Genomic DNA, 19,465 nt, shown 5'->3' on the forward strand with positions numbered 1-19,465 from the left:
TAGGGCAAACCCATAGCCGACTGGGCCCCGGGAACAAGCGGGGGCCGCCCGCAAGCCGAGCGGCACCCGGGGGACCGCGGTGACCGCCGCGCCGCCACCACCACCCCCGCGTCCCTCACAGCGCCGCCCCGCCCCTCTCCCCTTCGCCAACGACAGGCACGGCCCTGAGGTGCCAATCACCGGCCGCGGCCAACCGGATCGCCGCGGGGGCGGGCTCTCAGCGGAGGCAAAGTTGCCTGGCGGCTGCGGCGCTGCTCCGGTGAGTCCGGCTCCGCGCCGCGCTCCCTACGGCAGCGTACCGCGGGGCACCGCACCGCTCCCTACGGCAGCGTACCGCGGGGCACCGCACCCTACGGCATCGCAGCGCTCCCTACGGCAGCGTACCGCGGGGCTCCGCACCCTACGGCACCGCAGCGCTCCCTACGGCACCGCACCCTACGGCGCCGCAGCGCCCGCGCCCGGCGGGGCCATGATGGCGTGCGCCGAGCTGCTGGCCGTGTGCCTGCTGTCAGCCGACCGCGGCCCCGCGCCCCGCCGCCAGCCGCTCCCCATCTTCCACGACGTGAGTACCGCGGGGCGGGCCCCCAGCGAGCCCCTGTCCCACCGCCGGGGCTAGCGCGGGCCAGGCGGGCTGCGGTGCCTCCTCACAGGGAGCCGAGGCGGGGCTGCACACGTAGGCGTCAGGGTGCGGCCCTTTCCCGCCTGCCCCGGCTGAGGGACCAAACCCAAGGGACAAGCGAGCGGGCCCTGCTGCTGACCCAGGCCTGAAGCTGTGAATCAAGGCGTGGGTCATGATGTCTTAAATAATACTCGGTGTTGTGTCCTTTTTCTGAATTATGGGCCTCTGAGTGGCTAGAAATAGCCCACTCCTTATCAAGAGCTGGCTGTCGTGACTCCTGGAGCGGGAGCTGTGTGTGTCTGGCAGGAAAGCTGCAGAAGGTACTGTGTAGCTGTTAAAAGCTGTGGGATCCCACAGACAGAGTGTGTCTGTTGCCTGCTGCAGCCCCCGTCCCTGCCTGCTCCTAACGTGCCTGGAGTTGTGGAGGAAGATGCTCTTTGTGCAGGTTGGAGGTTGGCCGGGCATCCCGGTGCCTGTGGGTGGCTTGGGGGAATTGAAGATGCAGATAGTGGCCGTCTTCATTTTCATGAGACAGGTCCTGGGACAGTCCCTCCCATCACACTGCATCCCCTCAAGCCCCGTGCTGAGGGTGCTCCTGTTGAGAGGGAGCTGTGTGCCCTGGGGCCGGGGCTCTGGGGGAGGCAGTGCCTCTGCCCCTGTGGCACCCGTCAGGGCAGGCAGGCGGCTGCATACCTGGCCATCTCCCAGGGCAAGTGGCACAGCCTGGGTCAAAGCCCACCTCCAAAGTTGGAGCACGTCAGAGGTGTTCAACACCCCTGCTTCTGGCCGTCTCTCATGAGCTGCAGAGTGCCTGGGTCGGGAGGGCAGCGCCCAAATCTCCCTGGTGGGCCACCAGCCCTTGCATTCCCCTGTGTCCAGCACCACTGGGGTCTAAGTCACCCTGTGGAGCCAAGGAAACGTGTGAGCGGAGGTGCTGCCCCTGCCCTGCTGTGGGGAGGAGAAAGCAAGCGAGGGTTAAGGGTGAGGGTTGGTGTGGTGCCCCAGCACCCGGACAGCCCAGGACAGTGCCAGCTGTCATCTCCGTCCTGTCCCGGTCCGGGTGGTGCCACTCCCCATGTCCCAGTTCATCCCGGAGGAGGGGAGCAGGAGATCTCGGGCAGCGGTTTGGGAGGGTGAATGCTGTGCCTGGTCTGGTCCTCTGCCTGGAAGACCTCCTGGCATCACCAGGGAGCAGCTGGAAAGTGTGGCTCCCTCGGCCGCAGTGGTGCTCGCAGCTTCCAGCTGGGGGTCAGGGTCTCTCTCCTGCAGTGGGGGGATTTCAGACTGCAGGGCTCTCCAGCCAGCATCATTAACCACACTAATTACTTGGCTGATGGAAGATGGGCTGGAGGGGGGTTGGTGGTGACAGCTGTGTTCCAGCTCAGCTGCTCTGGGCACTCGCTGAGTCTCACATCTATCCCTCAGGGCATCATTAAGGCAATTAAAATGGGAAATGTTAACAGCACTAGCGGCTGCTTTCCGGGTTCTGGCGGCTTCCCTTCCTCTTCCCCGTGGCTCCCTTTGCTCCTGCCTCAGCTCCGGAGCTTGGCAGGGTGAGTTTAATATCTCCACTTTTGGGTCTGGGCAGTTGGCTGGTCTCCAGCTGCCCCTCCAGCCCTGTCAGGGCGAGCTGCCCCCCGCCGCAGCGTGGCAGGATCCCAGCCTGCCCCTTGGGCAGCGGGAAGGCAGGGCTGCCCATGACAGATCCCAGGTGGCAGCCGATGCTTCCCCTGGGACCGGAGCTGCTGTCTCCCTGCCTGCAGATTGCCTGCCTTCAGGAGAGGTGAGGAGGAGGAGGGTTTTGCCTGAGATGCTTCGCTGCAGGCGTGGTACAAACTGCAGTGCTGCCATCGCAGTTGTTTCTCTGTGCAGACATCTCAAGCCTCTGGGAGGTTTGTCCCCCAGGCTGGTGCTCGGGGCTTGCTTACTCCCCTCTCAGTGTATGAGAGGTTCAGAAAAGCCGCTTGGACAGCCTGCCATTCATGGCTGGTGCCTGGCCGCAGCCTGCATTAGCCTGCGGTGGGTTGATGAGCACGGTGTCCCCAGGGCAGCTGTCCCGTCCCCTCCCCAACAGCCGTTGTGTCCCTGACTGTGTGTCCAGCAGCTGTGGTTGCTTCCAGCCCTGCAGGCAGGGAGAAGCCCTATAATGTTCTTCCTTCCTGGGGTGTGGGGGGTTCATCCCCCAAATAAATGCCAGTTCAGTGCTTTTTCCATCGGTCCCAGTGTGTCTGCTGCTGCAGGCACTGAGTGGGGCTGCAACTGCTTGGATCCAAGCCCAGGAGCCGGGGACTAAGGGAAGTGTCTCGGGCTTGAGGCAGTGTCCCTGTGTTTCTGAGACTGCCAGCCCCCCGAGCACAAGCAAGGGATTGTCTGTAGGGCCTCTCCAGCACCCGAGGCAGACCTGATCCCATTCCCAGCCTGGCTTTGCATCACTGTTCCCTGGCTTTGTCCCAGGCCTGCTGTCTGCACCAGGCTCTTGCACCCGGAGCAGCACTTACCTGCCATTGCTGTGCATGTGCCTGCGCCCTGGGGGGCTGGGGGTCACCCCATGGAGCGTGGAAGCAGCTCTGTGCTATTTTTGCTTGGCTGGAGTTGGATCCTGTCTTGTGCACAGGAGCCATCGGTGTTTTCTGGTGCATGCAGCGCTCACCGAGGCACCCCTCTGCAGCTGGGGTCGGCCGAGGATGGGCTCGCTGGAGGCGGCGAGGAGCCCCGCCATCCCTGGGGGATGTGGAGCAGACGTGGCCTCGCCTTGCAGGGCTCTCGCAGCTCCACTGCTTGCGCCACGTTTATTTATTTTGACCTTCAGGCAGCTGTCGTGTGTGCACTGGCAGTGCTTTTCTAACGCATCGCTGGAGCAGAGGATCCTCTGTGTGAGGGAGAAGCGTCATCTCTGTTTGCTGAGGTTCATGCTGAATCCAGGACGGGCTCACCTCGGATTAGAGACCTTCTCAGCCTCATGGGATCCCCCCTGAAATTGTGCTCTCTGTCTGAGCCTGCAGACAGACCCTGCTGAGCAAGGTCAGCCTGTGAGTGGGAAATGTTTGGCCTCACTTGAATCTGCATTTAAGTGCCTGGGTGACACTTGACTGTCTTTGGGATGAGCTAGCTGGCCTCAGTGACATTTGGAGTCATAGAGATGTCATTGCATGAGCCATGTGTCCCTCCGATGACAGAGAGCTCTGCAGGGTGAAGCTTTTGCCTCAACAGAAAGTGGCGTGCCCGAGGCAGGGAGGCAGCAGGGTGGCACAGGCATGTGGGACCCGCTGATGCTGCCCCTGCCTGCAGGCAGAGCTGTCCCTGCAGCCGGGGAGCCCTGGCATGTGTAACCCTGCAGCCGTGAGACCCCTGATGCGCAAGCGAACCCTTTACCCTGGAGAAAGTTTTGCTTTAAAACCCAGAGAAATCCCCAGCCTGTGGGAGCTGCGGGTTCCTGTCTCAGCTGGTCGTGGTAAAGCTCCAAAGTACATCCAGTGAGTCCTGTGAGTTCAGAGAGTGCCTGCCCTGCTTTCCTGCAAGGGAAGCAGCCTGGCTGTCTGGAAGCCTGTGCCCTGGAGGGACGGTTACCTAACGCTGGTCAGCTCAGGGCAGCCTCCGTTCCCTGTAGCGGCTCTGGTCAGGAGGAGCTTGCCTTGCTCAGAAGAGCATCCTCCAAGGAGATGTCCCTGCTCCTGGTTTCGGTCACAGGGAAGGACCAGGGAGCTCCCTGCTGGGACCGGCATCTGAAAAGCCTCTGCCCAGCTGCAAGCCAGCAGCTTCCTCAGGAATGAGCAGCGGAGGTTTCTCTGGGCAACTATTTCTTTACCTCAAAGCGATTTTTCAGGGATGTTTCAGTGGCTAGATGTGGGCTTGTGCCCTCAAAACACGCAGCAAAGCTGTCAGTGAGCGGTGCAGAAGGGAGCTGGGGGCGGAGGGGGCAGCTGGCAGCAACACGTCTTCCTGTGACAGGGAGCAGAGCTGGTCCGGGGGTGGTTTTATCAGCGGTCTTCAATTTGCAGATGCGTGGAAAAGAGTGTAACAAAGTCTGCTTTCCCCTTTTCCTGCCCTTTTTCATTCCTGATCTTTCTTCAGACCTTCAGATTTCTTCATCAACCAGGATAATTAAAAAGGATGATTAAAAAGAAGAAAGTTGCCACACACACAACTTTCTGTCATTGGCTCTGTTAGGATGTGCTGGCCAAAACCTCATACTGTTTGGTCTGCAAGATGTTCCCAGGCTTTGGAAATTATGCTGTTCCTCACCGGAGTCAGCCCCGGACCTTCTGATAATTATTGGTGAAAGAGGAGCCAGGCAGGGATAAGAAGCCCAAGCTTTCTCCTGGGCTGCGGGCAGAAGCCTCGTGGTTGGGAACCTGGATTGAGACCCTGAATTGGAGCAGCTCTCCAACTGTGCTCTGTGGCAGAATTAGTTACAGATTAATTAATTCATTAATTATTAATTACAGTGTGTGTGCATGTCGAGGTGTCACAGGAAGGATTGTTGTGAAGGGTGATTACAAAGTGCAGGACGAGAGCTGCTCCTCGGTGCAGACGGTTGAAGTGTCAGTGGTGATGCACAAAGTGCTCCCGTTATGGAGTGGTTTTATGCTTAATGTTCTTTCGTTTAAAGGGTCTGAAAAATTAAACACTTTCCATCACAAGGGTGCAGTGAAGCCCTTTCTACTTCGTCTCCCTCTGTGTTCTCTAAAAGATGCTTGGTGTGAGTGCTGGGCTCGCTCGGGCGGCGGTGGCTGTGCCGAGAGCTTTGCCCATTGGAGGTGAGAAATGGTTTTAGTTGTTCGCAAAGGGGAATTTCCCCGGAGCAGCCTGTGCCGTGCTGGCCTGCCCAGCCCTGGCAGCGGGGGCTTCTGCCTGGCTCCCCCGGGCTTCAGGAGGTGGTTTTCCCACAGTGGCAGTGCGGGCTGCCGCCTGGCTTGCCATTCAGCCGTGCTGCTCTCCCTGCTGCCTTGCTAAACCCTGTTGTATTTTCTCTTGCAGATTTTCCGGCGAGCCGACAAGAATGGTGAGTGCTTTGTTCCTGCCGCTGTCTCCCCCTCGCTGCCCGGGTCTGGGCGAAGGAGTGCAGCCTGTCCTCACTGGGAGGTTTGACTGAAAGAGTGGAGGAGGATAAGGGCAAGCAGCTCTCTGGCTGCAAGAAAAATGCTTTTCTGCTTTGCCTGGAGGAGAAGGCACTGGAGCAAAGGGCCTGGCCAGAGGCTGGGGAAGTGGGCTCGCCCAATTCACCATCCGTGTGCCATGCAGGACAGAGCACTTCCAAGCCCTTCTCCTGCCTGCATGCACACGATCTCTCCTCTGCGCTGCTAGCAGCGAGAAGGGAAGGCAAAGCAAGCTGTGCAGCAGGCAGCCCAGGGGCTGTCAGGCTTCTGCTCCGTCCCTTGAAGGATTGATTCAGTCTCTGCGGTCAGTCCAGGGTTTTACAGGTGCCCTCAGTTGGGTGGCCCTGTTCCTGGATGCCCACCAGAGGCCCTGGCATTTGAAAGTTAGGCTCTGCTACCTGGTTTTTAATCTGGCACCAATAAACCAAGAAGTCCAAAATCACGAGTCATTTCTCTGAGCCTTCCCACCCCCTCTTGGGCTCTTCTCCTTCACGGTACCTTGCAGGCTCCAGGAGCCACTTTTGGTGCAGATCAAAATGCAGCCCAGGAGCTGAAGTCCTCCACAGAGAGGAAGGAAAAAGCTCTTGAGTCAATGGAGAGATTTTCTTTCCATAAAAATCTGATGCTGTCCTCACTGTGCTGTTTGTAATGGACTCTGTACTTGGACAGTCAGCTTGGACAGTCATCTAAGTACAGAGTGTCTGCATGTATGTCTGAAAACGTTTGTCCTGGTTTTGGCTGGGATAGAGTTAATTTTCTTCTTCGTAGCTGGTACAGTGCTGTGTTTTGGATTTAGTGTGAGAATAATGTTGATAACATGCTGACGTTTTAGTTGTTGCTAAGTAGCACTTGTCCTAAGTTAAGGATTTTTCAGTTCCCCATGCTCTGCCAGCAAGCAGGTGTGCAAGGAGCTGGGAGGGAGCATGGCCGGGGCAGCTGACCCCAACTAGCCAAAGGGATATTCCATACCATGGAACGTCATGCCCAGTATATAAACTGGGGGGAGTTGGCTGGGAGGGGCAGATCGCTGCTGGGGCATCAGTCAGTGGGTGGTGAGCAATTGCATTGTGCATCACTTGTCTCTTCTTGGGTTTTATTTCTCTTTTTGTTATATTCCTTTTCATTACTATTATTAGTATTATATTATTATTATTATTAGTTAGTATTATATTTTATTTTACTTTAGTTATTAAACTGTTCTTATCTCAACCCATGAGTTTTACCTTTTTTGTTTGTTTGTTTTCTTTTTCTTCCCCTTCCTCCCCACCCCACTGGGAGGGGGGAAGGGGAAGCGGCTGCGTGGTGCTGAGTTGCTGGCTGGGGTTAAACCACGACAACATTGCAGTGGGGTCTTTTGGAAGGGGCTGAAATTCCTAACTGAAATTCCAGCAGCAGTGGCCCTGCTTGCCAGCGCTCCTGGGTTTTTGATGGGGACTGGTGGGACATGCTTTCAATGAGATATGTGCTCTAATTATTATGCACAACACGCCCAACTGTCCCACGCTCCTAGAGAGGCTGCTGGGAGGATCACTGGGGCCTGTATGCTTCTTTCCGCAGATATATAATTATTCTTCCCTTTTATTTAAATGCAGATGATGGGAAGCTGTCATTTGAGGAGTTCAAGAACTATTTTGCTGATGGGATCCTGAGCTCGGAGGAGCTGTGGGAGTTGTTCAGTGGCATTGACAGGCGTCATTCAGAGTAAGTACTGTGGTGGCACAGAGGAGAGGAGACGAAGGAGAATATAAAACTGCTTGACTGTAGATGGAGGACATTTGGAGGCGGGTGCGATAAATAGTCAGGGTGAGATAAACCTACCTCTTGTAACACGCAGATGTTAAAACCCATTGAACACCAGCTACGAGCATTGGTGATGAGAGAAGCCAGACATTTTGAGAACAGTTGTTATCAGATTTACTGTAGTTCCATAAAAGCAAGCATCCATTTAAAATTACATTATGTTAGTTTGAAAAATGTATTCTAGAAATATACAGCTCTGTAGAGCAGGTTGTGTCTGCAGGAGGAGCATGTGATGGTGTGAGGATGATGCACAGACTGTGCAGAGTCACAGACTTTGCCACTGCTGACACAGGGAACCGCTTTTCACTTACGTAGGAGCTGCTTTCCACCAGAAGTGGGCCTTATGAGCGTAACTGTGAATTTAGGCCAGCTAATTTTAAAAAAAGAAACCCCCAAAGAACAGGAGAAGTAATTGCACTTAGCCCTGGTCTTCTCTTGACTGGTGCTATCTGGAGGAGTCTGTTGGGCTCGGCTGGGTTTCTCATCCCAGTCTTTCGGATGTCAGCGTGGCCTTGCTGGGGTCCCTCTGCCCTGCCGGCCGCTGTGAACGAGCATGTTTTGGCACTGGGAGAAACTGGCCATTGATAAGTTACATGTCTGGGAGCTGCCTGTTCAAATGGAGGGGTGCTGCTGGGGGAAAAGGTGGCTGCAGCTTCCTCCCGGTCTCGGGCGGCAGGCTTGGCTCTGGCTCGTGCCACTTCCCTGGCACCCCAGGAAGCACCTCCTGCACCTCTCTGACGCCCTCGGCCAGGGCAGTGTCTGAGCAGGTCCCCGCCAGGGAGAGGTAACTCAGAGCAGCCTTAGCTGCACACGCTGGCCCCAGGGCTTTGCAGGGAGCCAGGGCAGCGGCACGGAGGGCCTGTGCCACGCCGAGCTGCCAACAGCCACCGACTGCCACCGAGCCGCTGACAGCGGACACCCAGCAGTCCCTGGCTGCAAGTCCCCACATCATCCACCCAGGACTGGGGGAGTGGGGATGATTGACTCCTGCCAAGTGTTGGGGTGGTGGGTTTAGCTGATGCTCCCACTTTAGTGACGGGGCAGAGAAGTGGGCTAGTGTGTGCAGCCCCTGGTGCCAGTTTCTTTTAAGCCTGGCTGCCTGTTGCTGCCTGTCTTGCTAGTTGGGCTTGTTGGATGTGGTCAGCAGGAGGTGTCTCCTGAAAATAGCTGTCTCTTTGGGCTGTGATCCCAGGGAGTCAGCAGTGAGCCATTCCCTTTCTTCTGCAAATGATCCTTTCCTCTCGCTCCATTTTGAGGTGACCTTGGAGTCACCCCCCCATACAGTACCGCTGGAAAACATGGGTTGCAGCAAAGCAGAGAGTTTTAACCGTGCCTTTAGCTGGATGGTTAAGATCTCCTGGTTTACCATCGCTTTCAGGCCAGGCTTCTTCCATCTGTCCAGAGCAGATAAACAGGACTGACTGAAGGGCCCCGTGTGAGCGGCTGTCTGTGAGAGCCATGCACGGCCCTGGCTGCAGCGGTGCTCTCTATAACTTGTTACCCGTAATGGTGGTGCAGTAGCTATGACAACATGGCAGTTGCAGCACTGAGCTGGTGACATCTATTAGCAGGGCATGACCGTTGGCTCTTTGATCTCTTTCTGCCATGAAGAGCAGAAGGGACCCTGCGGACAGAGCTGGTTTCCAAATTCCTGCATTCAGTGACTTCAAGCAAATGTAGGAGACACCATCCCTGCAGCGCTGCGAGGATGCCCTTGTTTCTGCAAGAGCAGAAGGGAAAGTCCAGCCCTGACGCCATTGCAGGTGTAGTTCTTGTTTCTGTCCCTGGCTGGGACATGGTCCATGCGCACGTGCGCAGGGTCAGTGCATGGGACAGCTTCGGTGTGAACAGGCGGGAGCGGGATGGGACGTGGGAGGTGGCAGCAGGGAACTGTACATGATTGCTTCAGCTTCATCCCCAGCTCGAGGAGGAGGAGGAGGTGGGACCTTCCCAGAGAGGGAGCCTGGCGCTCAGCTTATTGCCTGATAAGAGGCATCCTGCCCCCTGCAAACAACGTGGGGCAGCGCTGCCTCTGCCAGAGTGCTCTGATCCTGACCCAGAGCCGTGTGCCTGCTGGGGCGAGGGACTTGGAGAGACAGGCCTGTCCTCAGGGAGGCACGACCCCATCTGTTCCCAGGGACTGCTTGCCTGCTGCACAACGGCAGGTAATGGAAATCAAGCAGTGTTCAGCGCGCTGGGCCTCGTACAGGTCTCTGTGGCTCTATGTGTAGAGCTGGACTTTCTGGCATTTGTTTTTTGGGGTGTGCAGGGGAACTTGCTCCTTTGTACAACCTCTGGTGTCTTGTAAGGGCTGTGCTGGTGCCCTGCTGTCCCCTCGACGGGGAGGCTGGACAGCCCTTTTCCTCCAGGCTGCCTGCTTGCCTTGCGCTTGCAGGAACTTAATATTTTTGAGAGCTGGCTGAAATTTGCTGCCAGATTCAAGAGTTATTACCCGAGGTAATACGCAAAGTGTTACAAAGCTAGAAAGCAACTACAAGCTCTACAAACATATCTGGCGTGCTGCTTCCATGTCCCGTAGCTTTTCTGATGGTGGGAAAGTTTCACCTGTAATCCAGTGGGTGGATTGGGCCACAAGGGTGCTGTGCTCATCAGGTCTAGGCTGAAACTTGTGTTTCTTTGTCGGTGCCAGCCTGACCCAAGGAGAGACAGCAACAGAGACCTTTATACCCAGGCACTCTCCGTGTCTGGGTAACGGAGCGCTGCCCAGACACATCCTGACCCTCACCCATCACTGCAAACCTGCAGCTGCTCCCCTGGGTCCCAAAGCTGACATCTGGGAAGATGAGTATTTCAGAGGTCTCATACATTACTTGTTCTCCTTCCAGAGAGCCCAGGGCACCACACTCTCCTTTTCTCCCCGTCCTTCCCATCTGATCTTTGCTCCACGTCCCATCCACCCGGCACTCAGGTGGGATGCTGTGGCCTGTGTGTCAGGCACCTCTGTTGGGTTCAGTTCAGATTTTACGTTTCCCCACGAGGCTTTTTTTGTTCTGCATTTCTGAAAATTGTTCCACTTTGGCTTTAAAGTATCTCCTTGCTCTAGTTCTTTGACACTTAAAAAATTACGTTGAAACTGAATTCAACTCTTTATTGCAATTTGGTACAACAGCTAGGTCCATTTCATTTAGCTTGTCAGAAAGCTCCACACCAGCTCTGGCACTGGCGCAGAACAGAAAGATTCATTCCTGGAGAAGTGCATTTTCACCCACTGAAATGTCTGGGTGAGAAGAGGCAAATGTTTTTGAAGAGATGAAGAAGCTCCGTTGCTGCAGAAGCGTCTTGGGAGATGCACAGTGCGGTTTGCTCTCTGAGCAGCCATGTGTCTGCAGCCCAGCCAGGCGGGATGGCAGCAGATCCCAGGCTCTCATGGGGACTACTTAATGGAGAGTCAGTTACAAAGGGCTTTGGACTGAATGTTGTAGTGTTGCATAGGTTGCATGCCTACTGCTCTTTGCAGGGGACTATGACACCTGCCCAGGGAAGTGTCCTGTGAAGCTTGTGTGTCTTTCTGTCCTGCATCTGTCAGGAAAATTTAGAAAAATAAGGTCTGGCAAATTCTCCTTTGCATGAGAACGATCAGATGGTGGTGGCAGGAATTGGGTACAGACTGCCCAGAGCCTGTGTCTCTGACCTTGAGCCACAAGTGAAAGAGGTGGGAGTGCTGACCTGGTGGTTTTTAAAAACTCTCAGTGGAAATAACCTCAAGCCTCTGGTTCTGTGGAAGAAGGGACTTGTGTGAACTTTTCTTCCCTCTCTTTAGTCAGCGACTCAGAGCCGCGGTGTCTGCCAGTCTCTGAATGATGGAGAGTGACTGAAACGCTCTGGGTCACACTGGAAAGGTTTGGAAACCAGATCTCTGACGGCAGCAGAGGTTCCCAACATGATAAATGATAAAAATAAAAAAATTCCCATCTACTTTGCTGAAGCTGATTGCATTTTTCTTGCATAAATTCCAGGCACATTCTGACAAAATCCCAACAGCATAATGATGACAAGATCCTTCATCATCAGTTCAAGCTTAATTACAGTTAATCAGTGGTTTGAGCACAGTCAAAATACAGCTATGTGGAAATGTGGAGAGTCTCAGGATGAGTGCTTTGGAGGCAGAGGATGGCTCTCCTCTTGAAGTGGGAGAGGGGATGGCAGAGAGAGGAGCGGAGCAAAGCCTGCTGCCCGGTTGCAGCCCTGCAAAACGAGTCAGGATTTGACGTGCAGGCTCTTTACATGAGCTCCTCCTGGTTTCTGGTATGAAGTAGCTTCTGGTAGTAGGAAAATGGCACCATTGGTCCTGTGATTTCCTTGCTGTGCTCTGTCCTGCCCCTAACTGTGCCTTGGGGGCTGCTGCAGGATGTGGAATGTGGGAAGAGGTGGCCATGCAGCAGACTGCATTGGGAAGGGAGCAGATCTGCCACTGGACAACTCCCAGAGGGCTGATTTTTGCCACAAGATCTTGGTGATCAGTTCAATGTTTAACTGTTCAGTGTTTTAGTGATTGATTAGTTAATGTTTATCTTTAAGCAGCAAACAGACAAGATAGAGTTACTAATGATCTCTGGCCTCTCCTTAGAAGCCATAGGGTTGGTGTTGATCGTAGCTCTTTGTCACGCAGATGCCTGCTCGCTAGAGCCAAGGTGGGGAGCTGGGCAGTGGGTTGAGCTGGTGGCCACCTCTTCTTCCTGGTGAAACCAGTCCCAGCCCCAGGTTCTCACTGAGGATAGGTGCAAATGCCTGGGTAACGTATGCATTAGGTGTTTCACTGTGTATTCTATTATCTTATGTCCGTATCCCCTCTTTTGTGATTTTTACCCATCTCTTGGTTGGGAACCAGTGGCTGCAGTTATTACTCTGGGGCATGGGTCTAGCAAGCAGTGCTGTGGATGCTGCAGTGCCAAGTCTCTTGTGGCAGTGCAGCAGCAGTGGCTCTGCAGGCTCCAGGCAGCTTTCAGAAATAAGTGGAAAAATTAGGAAGGAGCAAGACATTTTTCCAATTTAAATTTGTGCTTCAAACCCCAGTCACTCTATCTAGGAGAGCTGTGCTCAGATGCATGGAGCTGCTCGGAGATGGGATCAGCAAAGTTTGATGGAGTGGAGTCGTCAGAAGAAGGGGCTGTGGTTTTGCTGATTATCTGTATTGCGTCTCAAGGGAAACACTATTTATTTATCCACTTTAAAAACTGTCTGCAGTGCCAGGACAGTGCGCCAGAGCCCTACCTTAATCAGCTCCTGCGGTAGGTGTTTAAAATAGATGAGCCAAATCACATCCTAAAACTGCCTGTCTCCATTGCCTAAGCAGGCGCCTGATGCAATTAGCTAAACAGAGGGGTCTGCAGTCCCACTGCCGCGGGTCTGCCATGACATCTCGCACCAAAATATTTTCATGATTTGAAGCACTGCCTATTATTAAAGTACACTAAGTGGAGGCCCAGCAGAGAGAGAGAGATGCAGAAACCAGCCTTTGAAGTTTGGGGCAAAAGCTATAGGAAGATTTTGCTTAAATTATTACACCCGTTCCTGGCATGGCATTTTGGACGCTTTGCACACTCTCCTCTAATTTTACCTTGGGGCGTTTTTGCCCCTTTGCCCTGTGAGCAGTGTCAGAGGGGGGACAGGGTGATGCAGCCGTGGTTTGACTTTGCCTGGACAGCGGCACTGCAGCTATCCTCATGCTTGGAGTCCAGCAAGCTCCAGGTATCACTGGTTCCTCCATGTGTGACAGCACTTAAACACTTAAAAAAACTCTTTCATGCTCTTTTCTGCTTTTCCAATCAGGATTGAAAATGGTTATAATCATTTAGGGGATTTTGAGACAGCAGAATTTCTTGAGCGGAGGCTGATTTGAATAAACAATATCCTGGGGCATTTCCTTGCAGGCTCTGCAGGTGATGCCAGGTATCGCAAGCAGCTCTGCCTCCGTGGCTTTGGCCACCTGAGCGGATCCGACAGCTTCATGCAAACACATGGTTCTGCTTGACATCCCATCCTGAAAACATGACTTTCTGGACATTTCCTCCTCCCTCTCCGCCCCAACAGTGCCTTTATTAGCAACAGGAGGGACCTGTCCAAGCCCTGCAGGGATGCCAGCATTGATTCTCCAGTGCAGTGCTCCCTGTTACTGAAAAGGGGCAGGGGGCTGGCCCCTGCCTCCAGGTTTTTGGACCCAGATCCCTGCTTTAATGGCCTTCACGGCAGGAACAACCCCTCTCGTGGACCACAAAGCTATCCAGCCCCCTGCCCTGGGAGCCTAAAGGCAGCCCCACATCACCTGGGCTCTGAAGGCAGGGAAGAGGAGGAGCAGCCGGGGGCACCCGTGGTGCAGATGGGAGAGGAGGGGGCCTGGTGCCGTAGGGCAGCCATGAGGGAAGGACCTGGGCTGAGGTCAAGGGAGACGAGGAGGGAGCCCTGGCTGAATGCTTTGCACCTTTGGGGGAAGAGGTTGGGTTGAAGAAGCAGCTTCTGGGGCCCCAGAAATGGGGCTGCCAACCCAGCTGCCCAGCCCAGGGGTGCGGGGCGCTGCCTGCCTCCCCTGACCTCCCTCCCGGCCCCATCCTGCTCTCACAGACACTTTCTCAGGACATTCCAACTCCAGGAGATGTTGGTGGAGGAGCTTTGCTTGCTCCTTCAGCCCCTGAAGCAGAGGTGATGCTCTGGAGCCCTGCCTGGGTGCTGCAGATGCTGGGCATGGCTCCTGAGCTGCTGGCTCTAAACTTGTGCAGCTTTTTATTTTTCTAATACAGCTTTTGAAAATACATGGGAGGAGCAGTAAATCCACTGGGGGCTCAAGACAAACCCTCAAGACCCTGCTCACCACAACTGTTTCTCCCGAACCAGCCCACCATCTAACAAGAGCTTGTTTTTCTGTTTCTTGCAGTAATGTGGACACGGAGAAATTGTGCGGTAAGTAGGGTGATACTCCTGCCTCGGAGGGCTTCCTTTCTTGAGGGTCTGTGGTGGGGCTTTGTGCATGTCTGACCTGGGCAGGACTGGGCAGTCCAGTGGCATTGACAGTTCCTGTGCCTGAATCCCAGCACAGGATCCATGCTTTTCCCAAGGGGATGGGACATTTTATCCCTGGGTATAGGAAAGGGCTCTTCGTTTTAGTCCAGGTGGGAGCGTGACTCTGGAGAGGGATGCGAATGCCCCCCTGCAGTGCTGGGCTGTGTGTGGGAAGCAGAAAGTGCAGGGCAGGCAGAGATGGAGGCGCTCGGGAAGCTCACCGTGGTCTTCTCTCCTGCTTCAGATTATTTCTCGGCATATCTCGGAGAATACAGGAATGTGCTTTCCGCCCTTGAAGCCCTCAACTCTGCGGTCCTGGCAGCCATGGACAAAACCAAGCTGGTAAGGATGGGACCGTGGGAGGGCGGCGGGGCAGGCGAGTGTGTAACAGAAGCTGTGGTGATCTTAGCTGCTTGCTTAGCATTAAACTTAGGTGTCAGAGGCAGCAAATGTGGTACCTCCCGGATCAACGGGGTTACCTGCGTGTGCTTCGGTGGTCTCCGTGTGCAGTGAGTGCCGCAGCAGCACAGCCTGCAGCATGCCTGGAGGAGGGGAAGCCGTGCTGGAGGAGGAGGATGGTAGAGCTAGTGCTTTTGTGCTCTGGAGAAGTCTTCTTCCTCGTAGGGCTCTGGCAGCGGTTGTTCCAACAGCTCCTTGCAGACCGCTTGCAGGGTCCTGCCTGGGGACACTGTTTCTGGGAGCATCGCTGATAATCTATGATGTGTTGCATCTCTGAGCCAAAGCAAGGTCTTTTCAACAAACCAGTGTGGTGCGAAATGGGGACTCCAGGGTTGAGCCTGCGCTGGACTGACCCCAGCAGCTTGTGCTCAGCACAGCCTGTGCTCACAGCAATAAAAGTTGGCTGCCGGAGAGGGGGCAGGAGCCACTGCGGCAGGAGGGCTGCTTTGGGAAACAGCGAGGCGCTGGGGAGAAGGTTGGAAATGGTGAAATTCACTGACTCCCAGCCTTGTGCCGAGTTCATCCCTGCGGTGAATGCTCTCCCTGCAGCTTGTACTGATGGGAGGCACATTGGAGGCTGTTAATTAGGGCAAGCAGCCTCCTCCTTTGTGAGCCCCCCTGCCTTTGCGTCGGAGAGCAGAGGTCTGCAGTGCACAGCGTCACGGGCTGAATACAGCCGTGAAAAAGCAGTGGCCAATACTGGAAGGGACCCTTCTCGGGGACCAGCAGCCCCCTTTGCATCTGAAACGTATTAAATGGTTTAGCTGTGTGCTTGGGGCTGATGCTGTTTTACAGCCATGGGAAGGGCTGGCCCTTTCTTTCCCTTCAGCGTGGTGGTTTCATGCTCGGTAGGAAGCGGATGAAGGGCATCATCCACGTGCACGCTGTGCACTGACCTATTAATTGGAGAGAGAAGCGAAGGGGGACCAGTCCTGCTGTCAGCTCTGCAGAGTCATCGAAGTGGTGTTTGTGCCTCTGTAGTGTCAGTCATGATCTTGTCCTCTCTTTGAGTTTTCCTCTGGCCAAATCCAGCCTCAGCAGCATCTCCCTGTACGTTGGGAAATTTCATGCCAGGAGGGGGAATCACTTGAAAACGCATTTTCTCTTTGGTTCAGCTGCCTGGCCCCCTTCACATTTATTAAATGCAAGTCTGGAGAGAGAGAATGAATCCTCTTCAGAGAGCTATGCTTTATTTCAGTTCTTTTCTGTTTTGGTTTTTTTGGTAACAAATTTGTATATTCATTTATTTCTCCGAAGGACAGTGCAATTACATCTGCTTCACAGTATTGGCATGATGCATTCATTCACTTAATAGTTTCTGGTGCCACAGGTGTTCCCTGGAAAAGAGAAGCAGGTTTTCCCTGTTGAAACAGATTTTTGTGGACTCGCTTTTCCACCCCTGTTTGGATCCATCCGGAGTCAGGGGGCCAGGGCAGCCCGATGTTCACAGTGCTGCTCTCACCCGGGCGAGGTCTGCGCTGATCAGGTGCTCTGATCCCAGCCCTGAGCTGCTGCGTGCCCCGATGCAGATACTGACCCTTCCGGGAAGCATCTCTCTGCGCTTCCCTGGTCCGCTGGGCTCTGAGCCGGGGAGAAGGCAGGAGAGGGCAATGCTCCAACCCTGTGGTCAGGGCTCTTGCAGAGCTGTGGGAAATCTGCTGCTGCTAGGGACTGGCAGAGATGATAAACGCTGCATTCTTACCTGGCTGTGACCTGAATATATTTCCACGTTTGTATTTCCAGAATGGGACTTGATCTTGGGTTATTATGGGATTAGTGGGTTTATTAGGTTGGATTTTAGCCAAAGCTCACACCTCTCTGAGCCAGGGGAGGGGATAGAGAACAAAGATTTCCCATATTACATGTCTGTCCCTCATTTCTGTTGATTCAAACACCTCTAATGCCACCATAGCTGAGGACTGAGAGCCCCAGTTTGGCAGAGACCACCCTCCTGGAAGAGCCAAATGAAACTTCATCCCGGGGAGCTGCTTTTGCTGGAGATGTGGCTGTGCTGTGCGCTGAGCAAACTGGCAGAGTCCTGCCTGCTCCAGCGGCCCTCACCATAAAGCCCTGCTTCCAGAGCAGGGCTGTGGAGTCAACAGATGTTGAAGGATCTGCAGTCCCTGCCTGTTTTTCCCAGGCTGTATTTAGGAGAGCTTCGTGTGACTCCCGAGGAGGCAGTGATACCCAGGCTAGCTAGAAGAAGGAGAAGGGGCTCTCTGACTTGAGCTAGGTCTCACCAGTTGAACCACAGCATCTCTTGGTTAGGGCATGGTCCATCTGCAGTAGTTCCTTACTTCTGCTGCTACAGGATTGCTCACCTCTGCATGCTCCAGGTACTTACCCACAGCTGTAAATAGGCTCATGTAAATACAAGCCCACTTTACAAGCAGGAAAACAGAGAGCATGGGCTGCTTCGTTAGCACAACAAAAGCAGAGCCTGGGAGATGCGCTTGCTTGGCTTGCTCAGACCATGCCAGGGCAATGAACTACAGGGAGGAGAGAGAGGGAAATAAGGAAACCAAAGCTTGGAGGGAATATGCCACGGCTCTGTGTTTGGGAGCTGTGGTTTGAAGCAGTGCCGCCGAAAGCCTTTTTGGTATCGAGGATTCCCACCTCCATGCGTGCGGTCGCTGCAGGCCAGGGTACCCGGTGTGGATCAATAGCGTGTCTCAGTGGCTGTCTCCTCGCTGGCAGGCTCCTCGATCTGCTGCCTGCCGTGCACGTTGTTGACTGCAGGATAAACGCTGCGATAAAGCATGGGAAATGCAAGCCGGGTTCGTCCTTCTCACTGTGTAAGTAACTGCAGCAGTTACTGTAAGAAATAGTGTATGTGTGGGCAGCAAACCTGCTTGTGGTCTTTATTATGGATCCATAGGTTGGCAGGAGGAAATCAAATCATTAGGGGTTCCTATGCTCCCATCCTTCCTCACTGGGTTGGTAGAAACATGGTAAAGAATAGATGCCTTTTCAAGAAAAGAGGGGTTTTCTCCAAATTCTGTCATTCCCACTTACATTTGTAAAATACAACTTGATAGCTATGCTGCAGTATACTAGTTAAAGCTTATCTTGTGGCTTTGCGTTTGCAATATAATAGCGTCAGCGTAAGAAGCGAACTGTGGAAATACCTTGGCAAACGGCCTGATATTTCTCACAGGGGACCTGTATGCTAAAATCTTTCCATTCTCCAGTTTGCAGACACTGCAAACTAGCCCATAAATACCTCTCCAAGTCAGGCACTCTTTTATTTCTCCTTTGGCAGGAATTATGCGATCACCTATTCCATTCTGTCCCGAGCTTAACTATCATCATAAGAAACTAATAAAACCTCTCAAAAGCAGAATTATAGCAGCTCTTGGCAACTTTGGGATTTTCATCTGGGTCAGCAGAGCCGAAATACCAGTCCACGACCAAAAAGCCTTGTCTCGTGCTTGCTGAGTTATTTCCTCTGTGACTCCTTTCCATGAGTCTTTGCTATGAGCAGAAAATGCCGTGCTCAGTGAGACAGAGCACGTTTTTATTGAGCCTCTATTTACAGAGGGGTTTGAACTGTGTGGTGCAACACCTGACAAGAGGGTTTTGCTTGTTTGCCCCAAAATGAGGAGTGCAAAGGGGGCCGGGCAGCTGAACTGAAGGGAAGGTGCAATTTTCAGTTGATTCCTTCCCCTGGCACAAAATTTTCCAAGTTGATGCAGAAGGGTGAAACAGCATTTGGGGCTCTCTTGAGAGGTGGTTATTTCCATCCTTCTCTCCGGCACGTTCCCCTGGACGTGCTGTGTTTGACGAGGCAAGAGACAGGAGGCGGCTGGCTCATCGTGTGCAATGCTTGCCCGAAATACCGACGTGTCCGCCTGGGATCCTGCTTTGCCCTTGCAAGGTGGGCTGGGGTGTGCTGGGACCAGGAGGATGGGGAGCCCTCTGCATGGCGAGCTTCAGAGCCAAGTCCCCTCTGAGCATGGCATGCCCTGGGCTGGTAGTTGGGTTTTGGGGGGTGGCACCCCAGGCTGGTGCCTGTGCCTGCGTGTTTGGGGTGTAAGGACTGCGCTGGGACGAGCTGCGGGGCTCAGGGCAGGCTGAATGTGCCCCCCGCAACTGTGACACGATGTCGGTGGGAGCAGCTGCCTGCTCCTGCGATCAGACTCCATCCACTGACATCATCCACAGAGGTCATCAGGATTAGGCCGTCCTCAGGATGAAAGTTGAGAGGACGGGGAGTGCTGGGAGGCCGGCTTGACGCCGGGGCTTCTCCCAGCACCTGGCCCTTTGAAGGCGAGCGAGGCGGCTGGGGAGAAGCATCCGGCGCCCGTGCAGTGGGAAGCATCCGTATGCCAAGGCTGCGGGGGCCACCGCCGGCCCCGGCGGGGGGCTGGGGAGGATGCCTCGGAGATGGGAGCGCACCTCATTAGGCGGGTCCACATGGCTGCAGAGGCTGCTTGCTGTGGGAAGTGCCTTCTGTGCAGAAAGAGGGGTGACAGCG

The 19,465-nt window shown here is 54.4% G+C and overlaps 1 protein-coding gene across 1 annotated transcript in view; it reads left to right on the forward strand.

Annotated features, from left to right (window-relative positions):
- The first annotated feature begins 347 nt into the window (after positions 1-347).
- Positions 348-19,465, forward strand: part of NECAB3 (N-terminal EF-hand calcium binding protein 3) — a 29,807-nt gene continuing 10,689 nt past the window's right edge. Inside the window, exons 1-5 of the mRNA XM_050907305.1 lie at positions 348-562; positions 5,597-5,621; positions 7,308-7,416; positions 14,405-14,430; positions 14,774-14,871. Of these exons, the coding sequence (XP_050763262.1) occupies positions 470-562; positions 5,597-5,621; positions 7,308-7,416; positions 14,405-14,430; positions 14,774-14,871 (351 nt within the window). The 5' untranslated portion in view covers positions 348-469. The remainder of the gene's footprint in view (positions 563-5,596; positions 5,622-7,307; positions 7,417-14,404; positions 14,431-14,773; positions 14,872-19,465) is intronic.

The sequence above is a fragment of the Gymnogyps californianus genome, chromosome 17 (assembly GCF_018139145.2).
Source record: "Gymnogyps californianus isolate 813 chromosome 17, ASM1813914v2, whole genome shotgun sequence".
Classification (NCBI taxonomy): domain Eukaryota; kingdom Metazoa; phylum Chordata; class Aves; order Accipitriformes; family Cathartidae; genus Gymnogyps; species Gymnogyps californianus.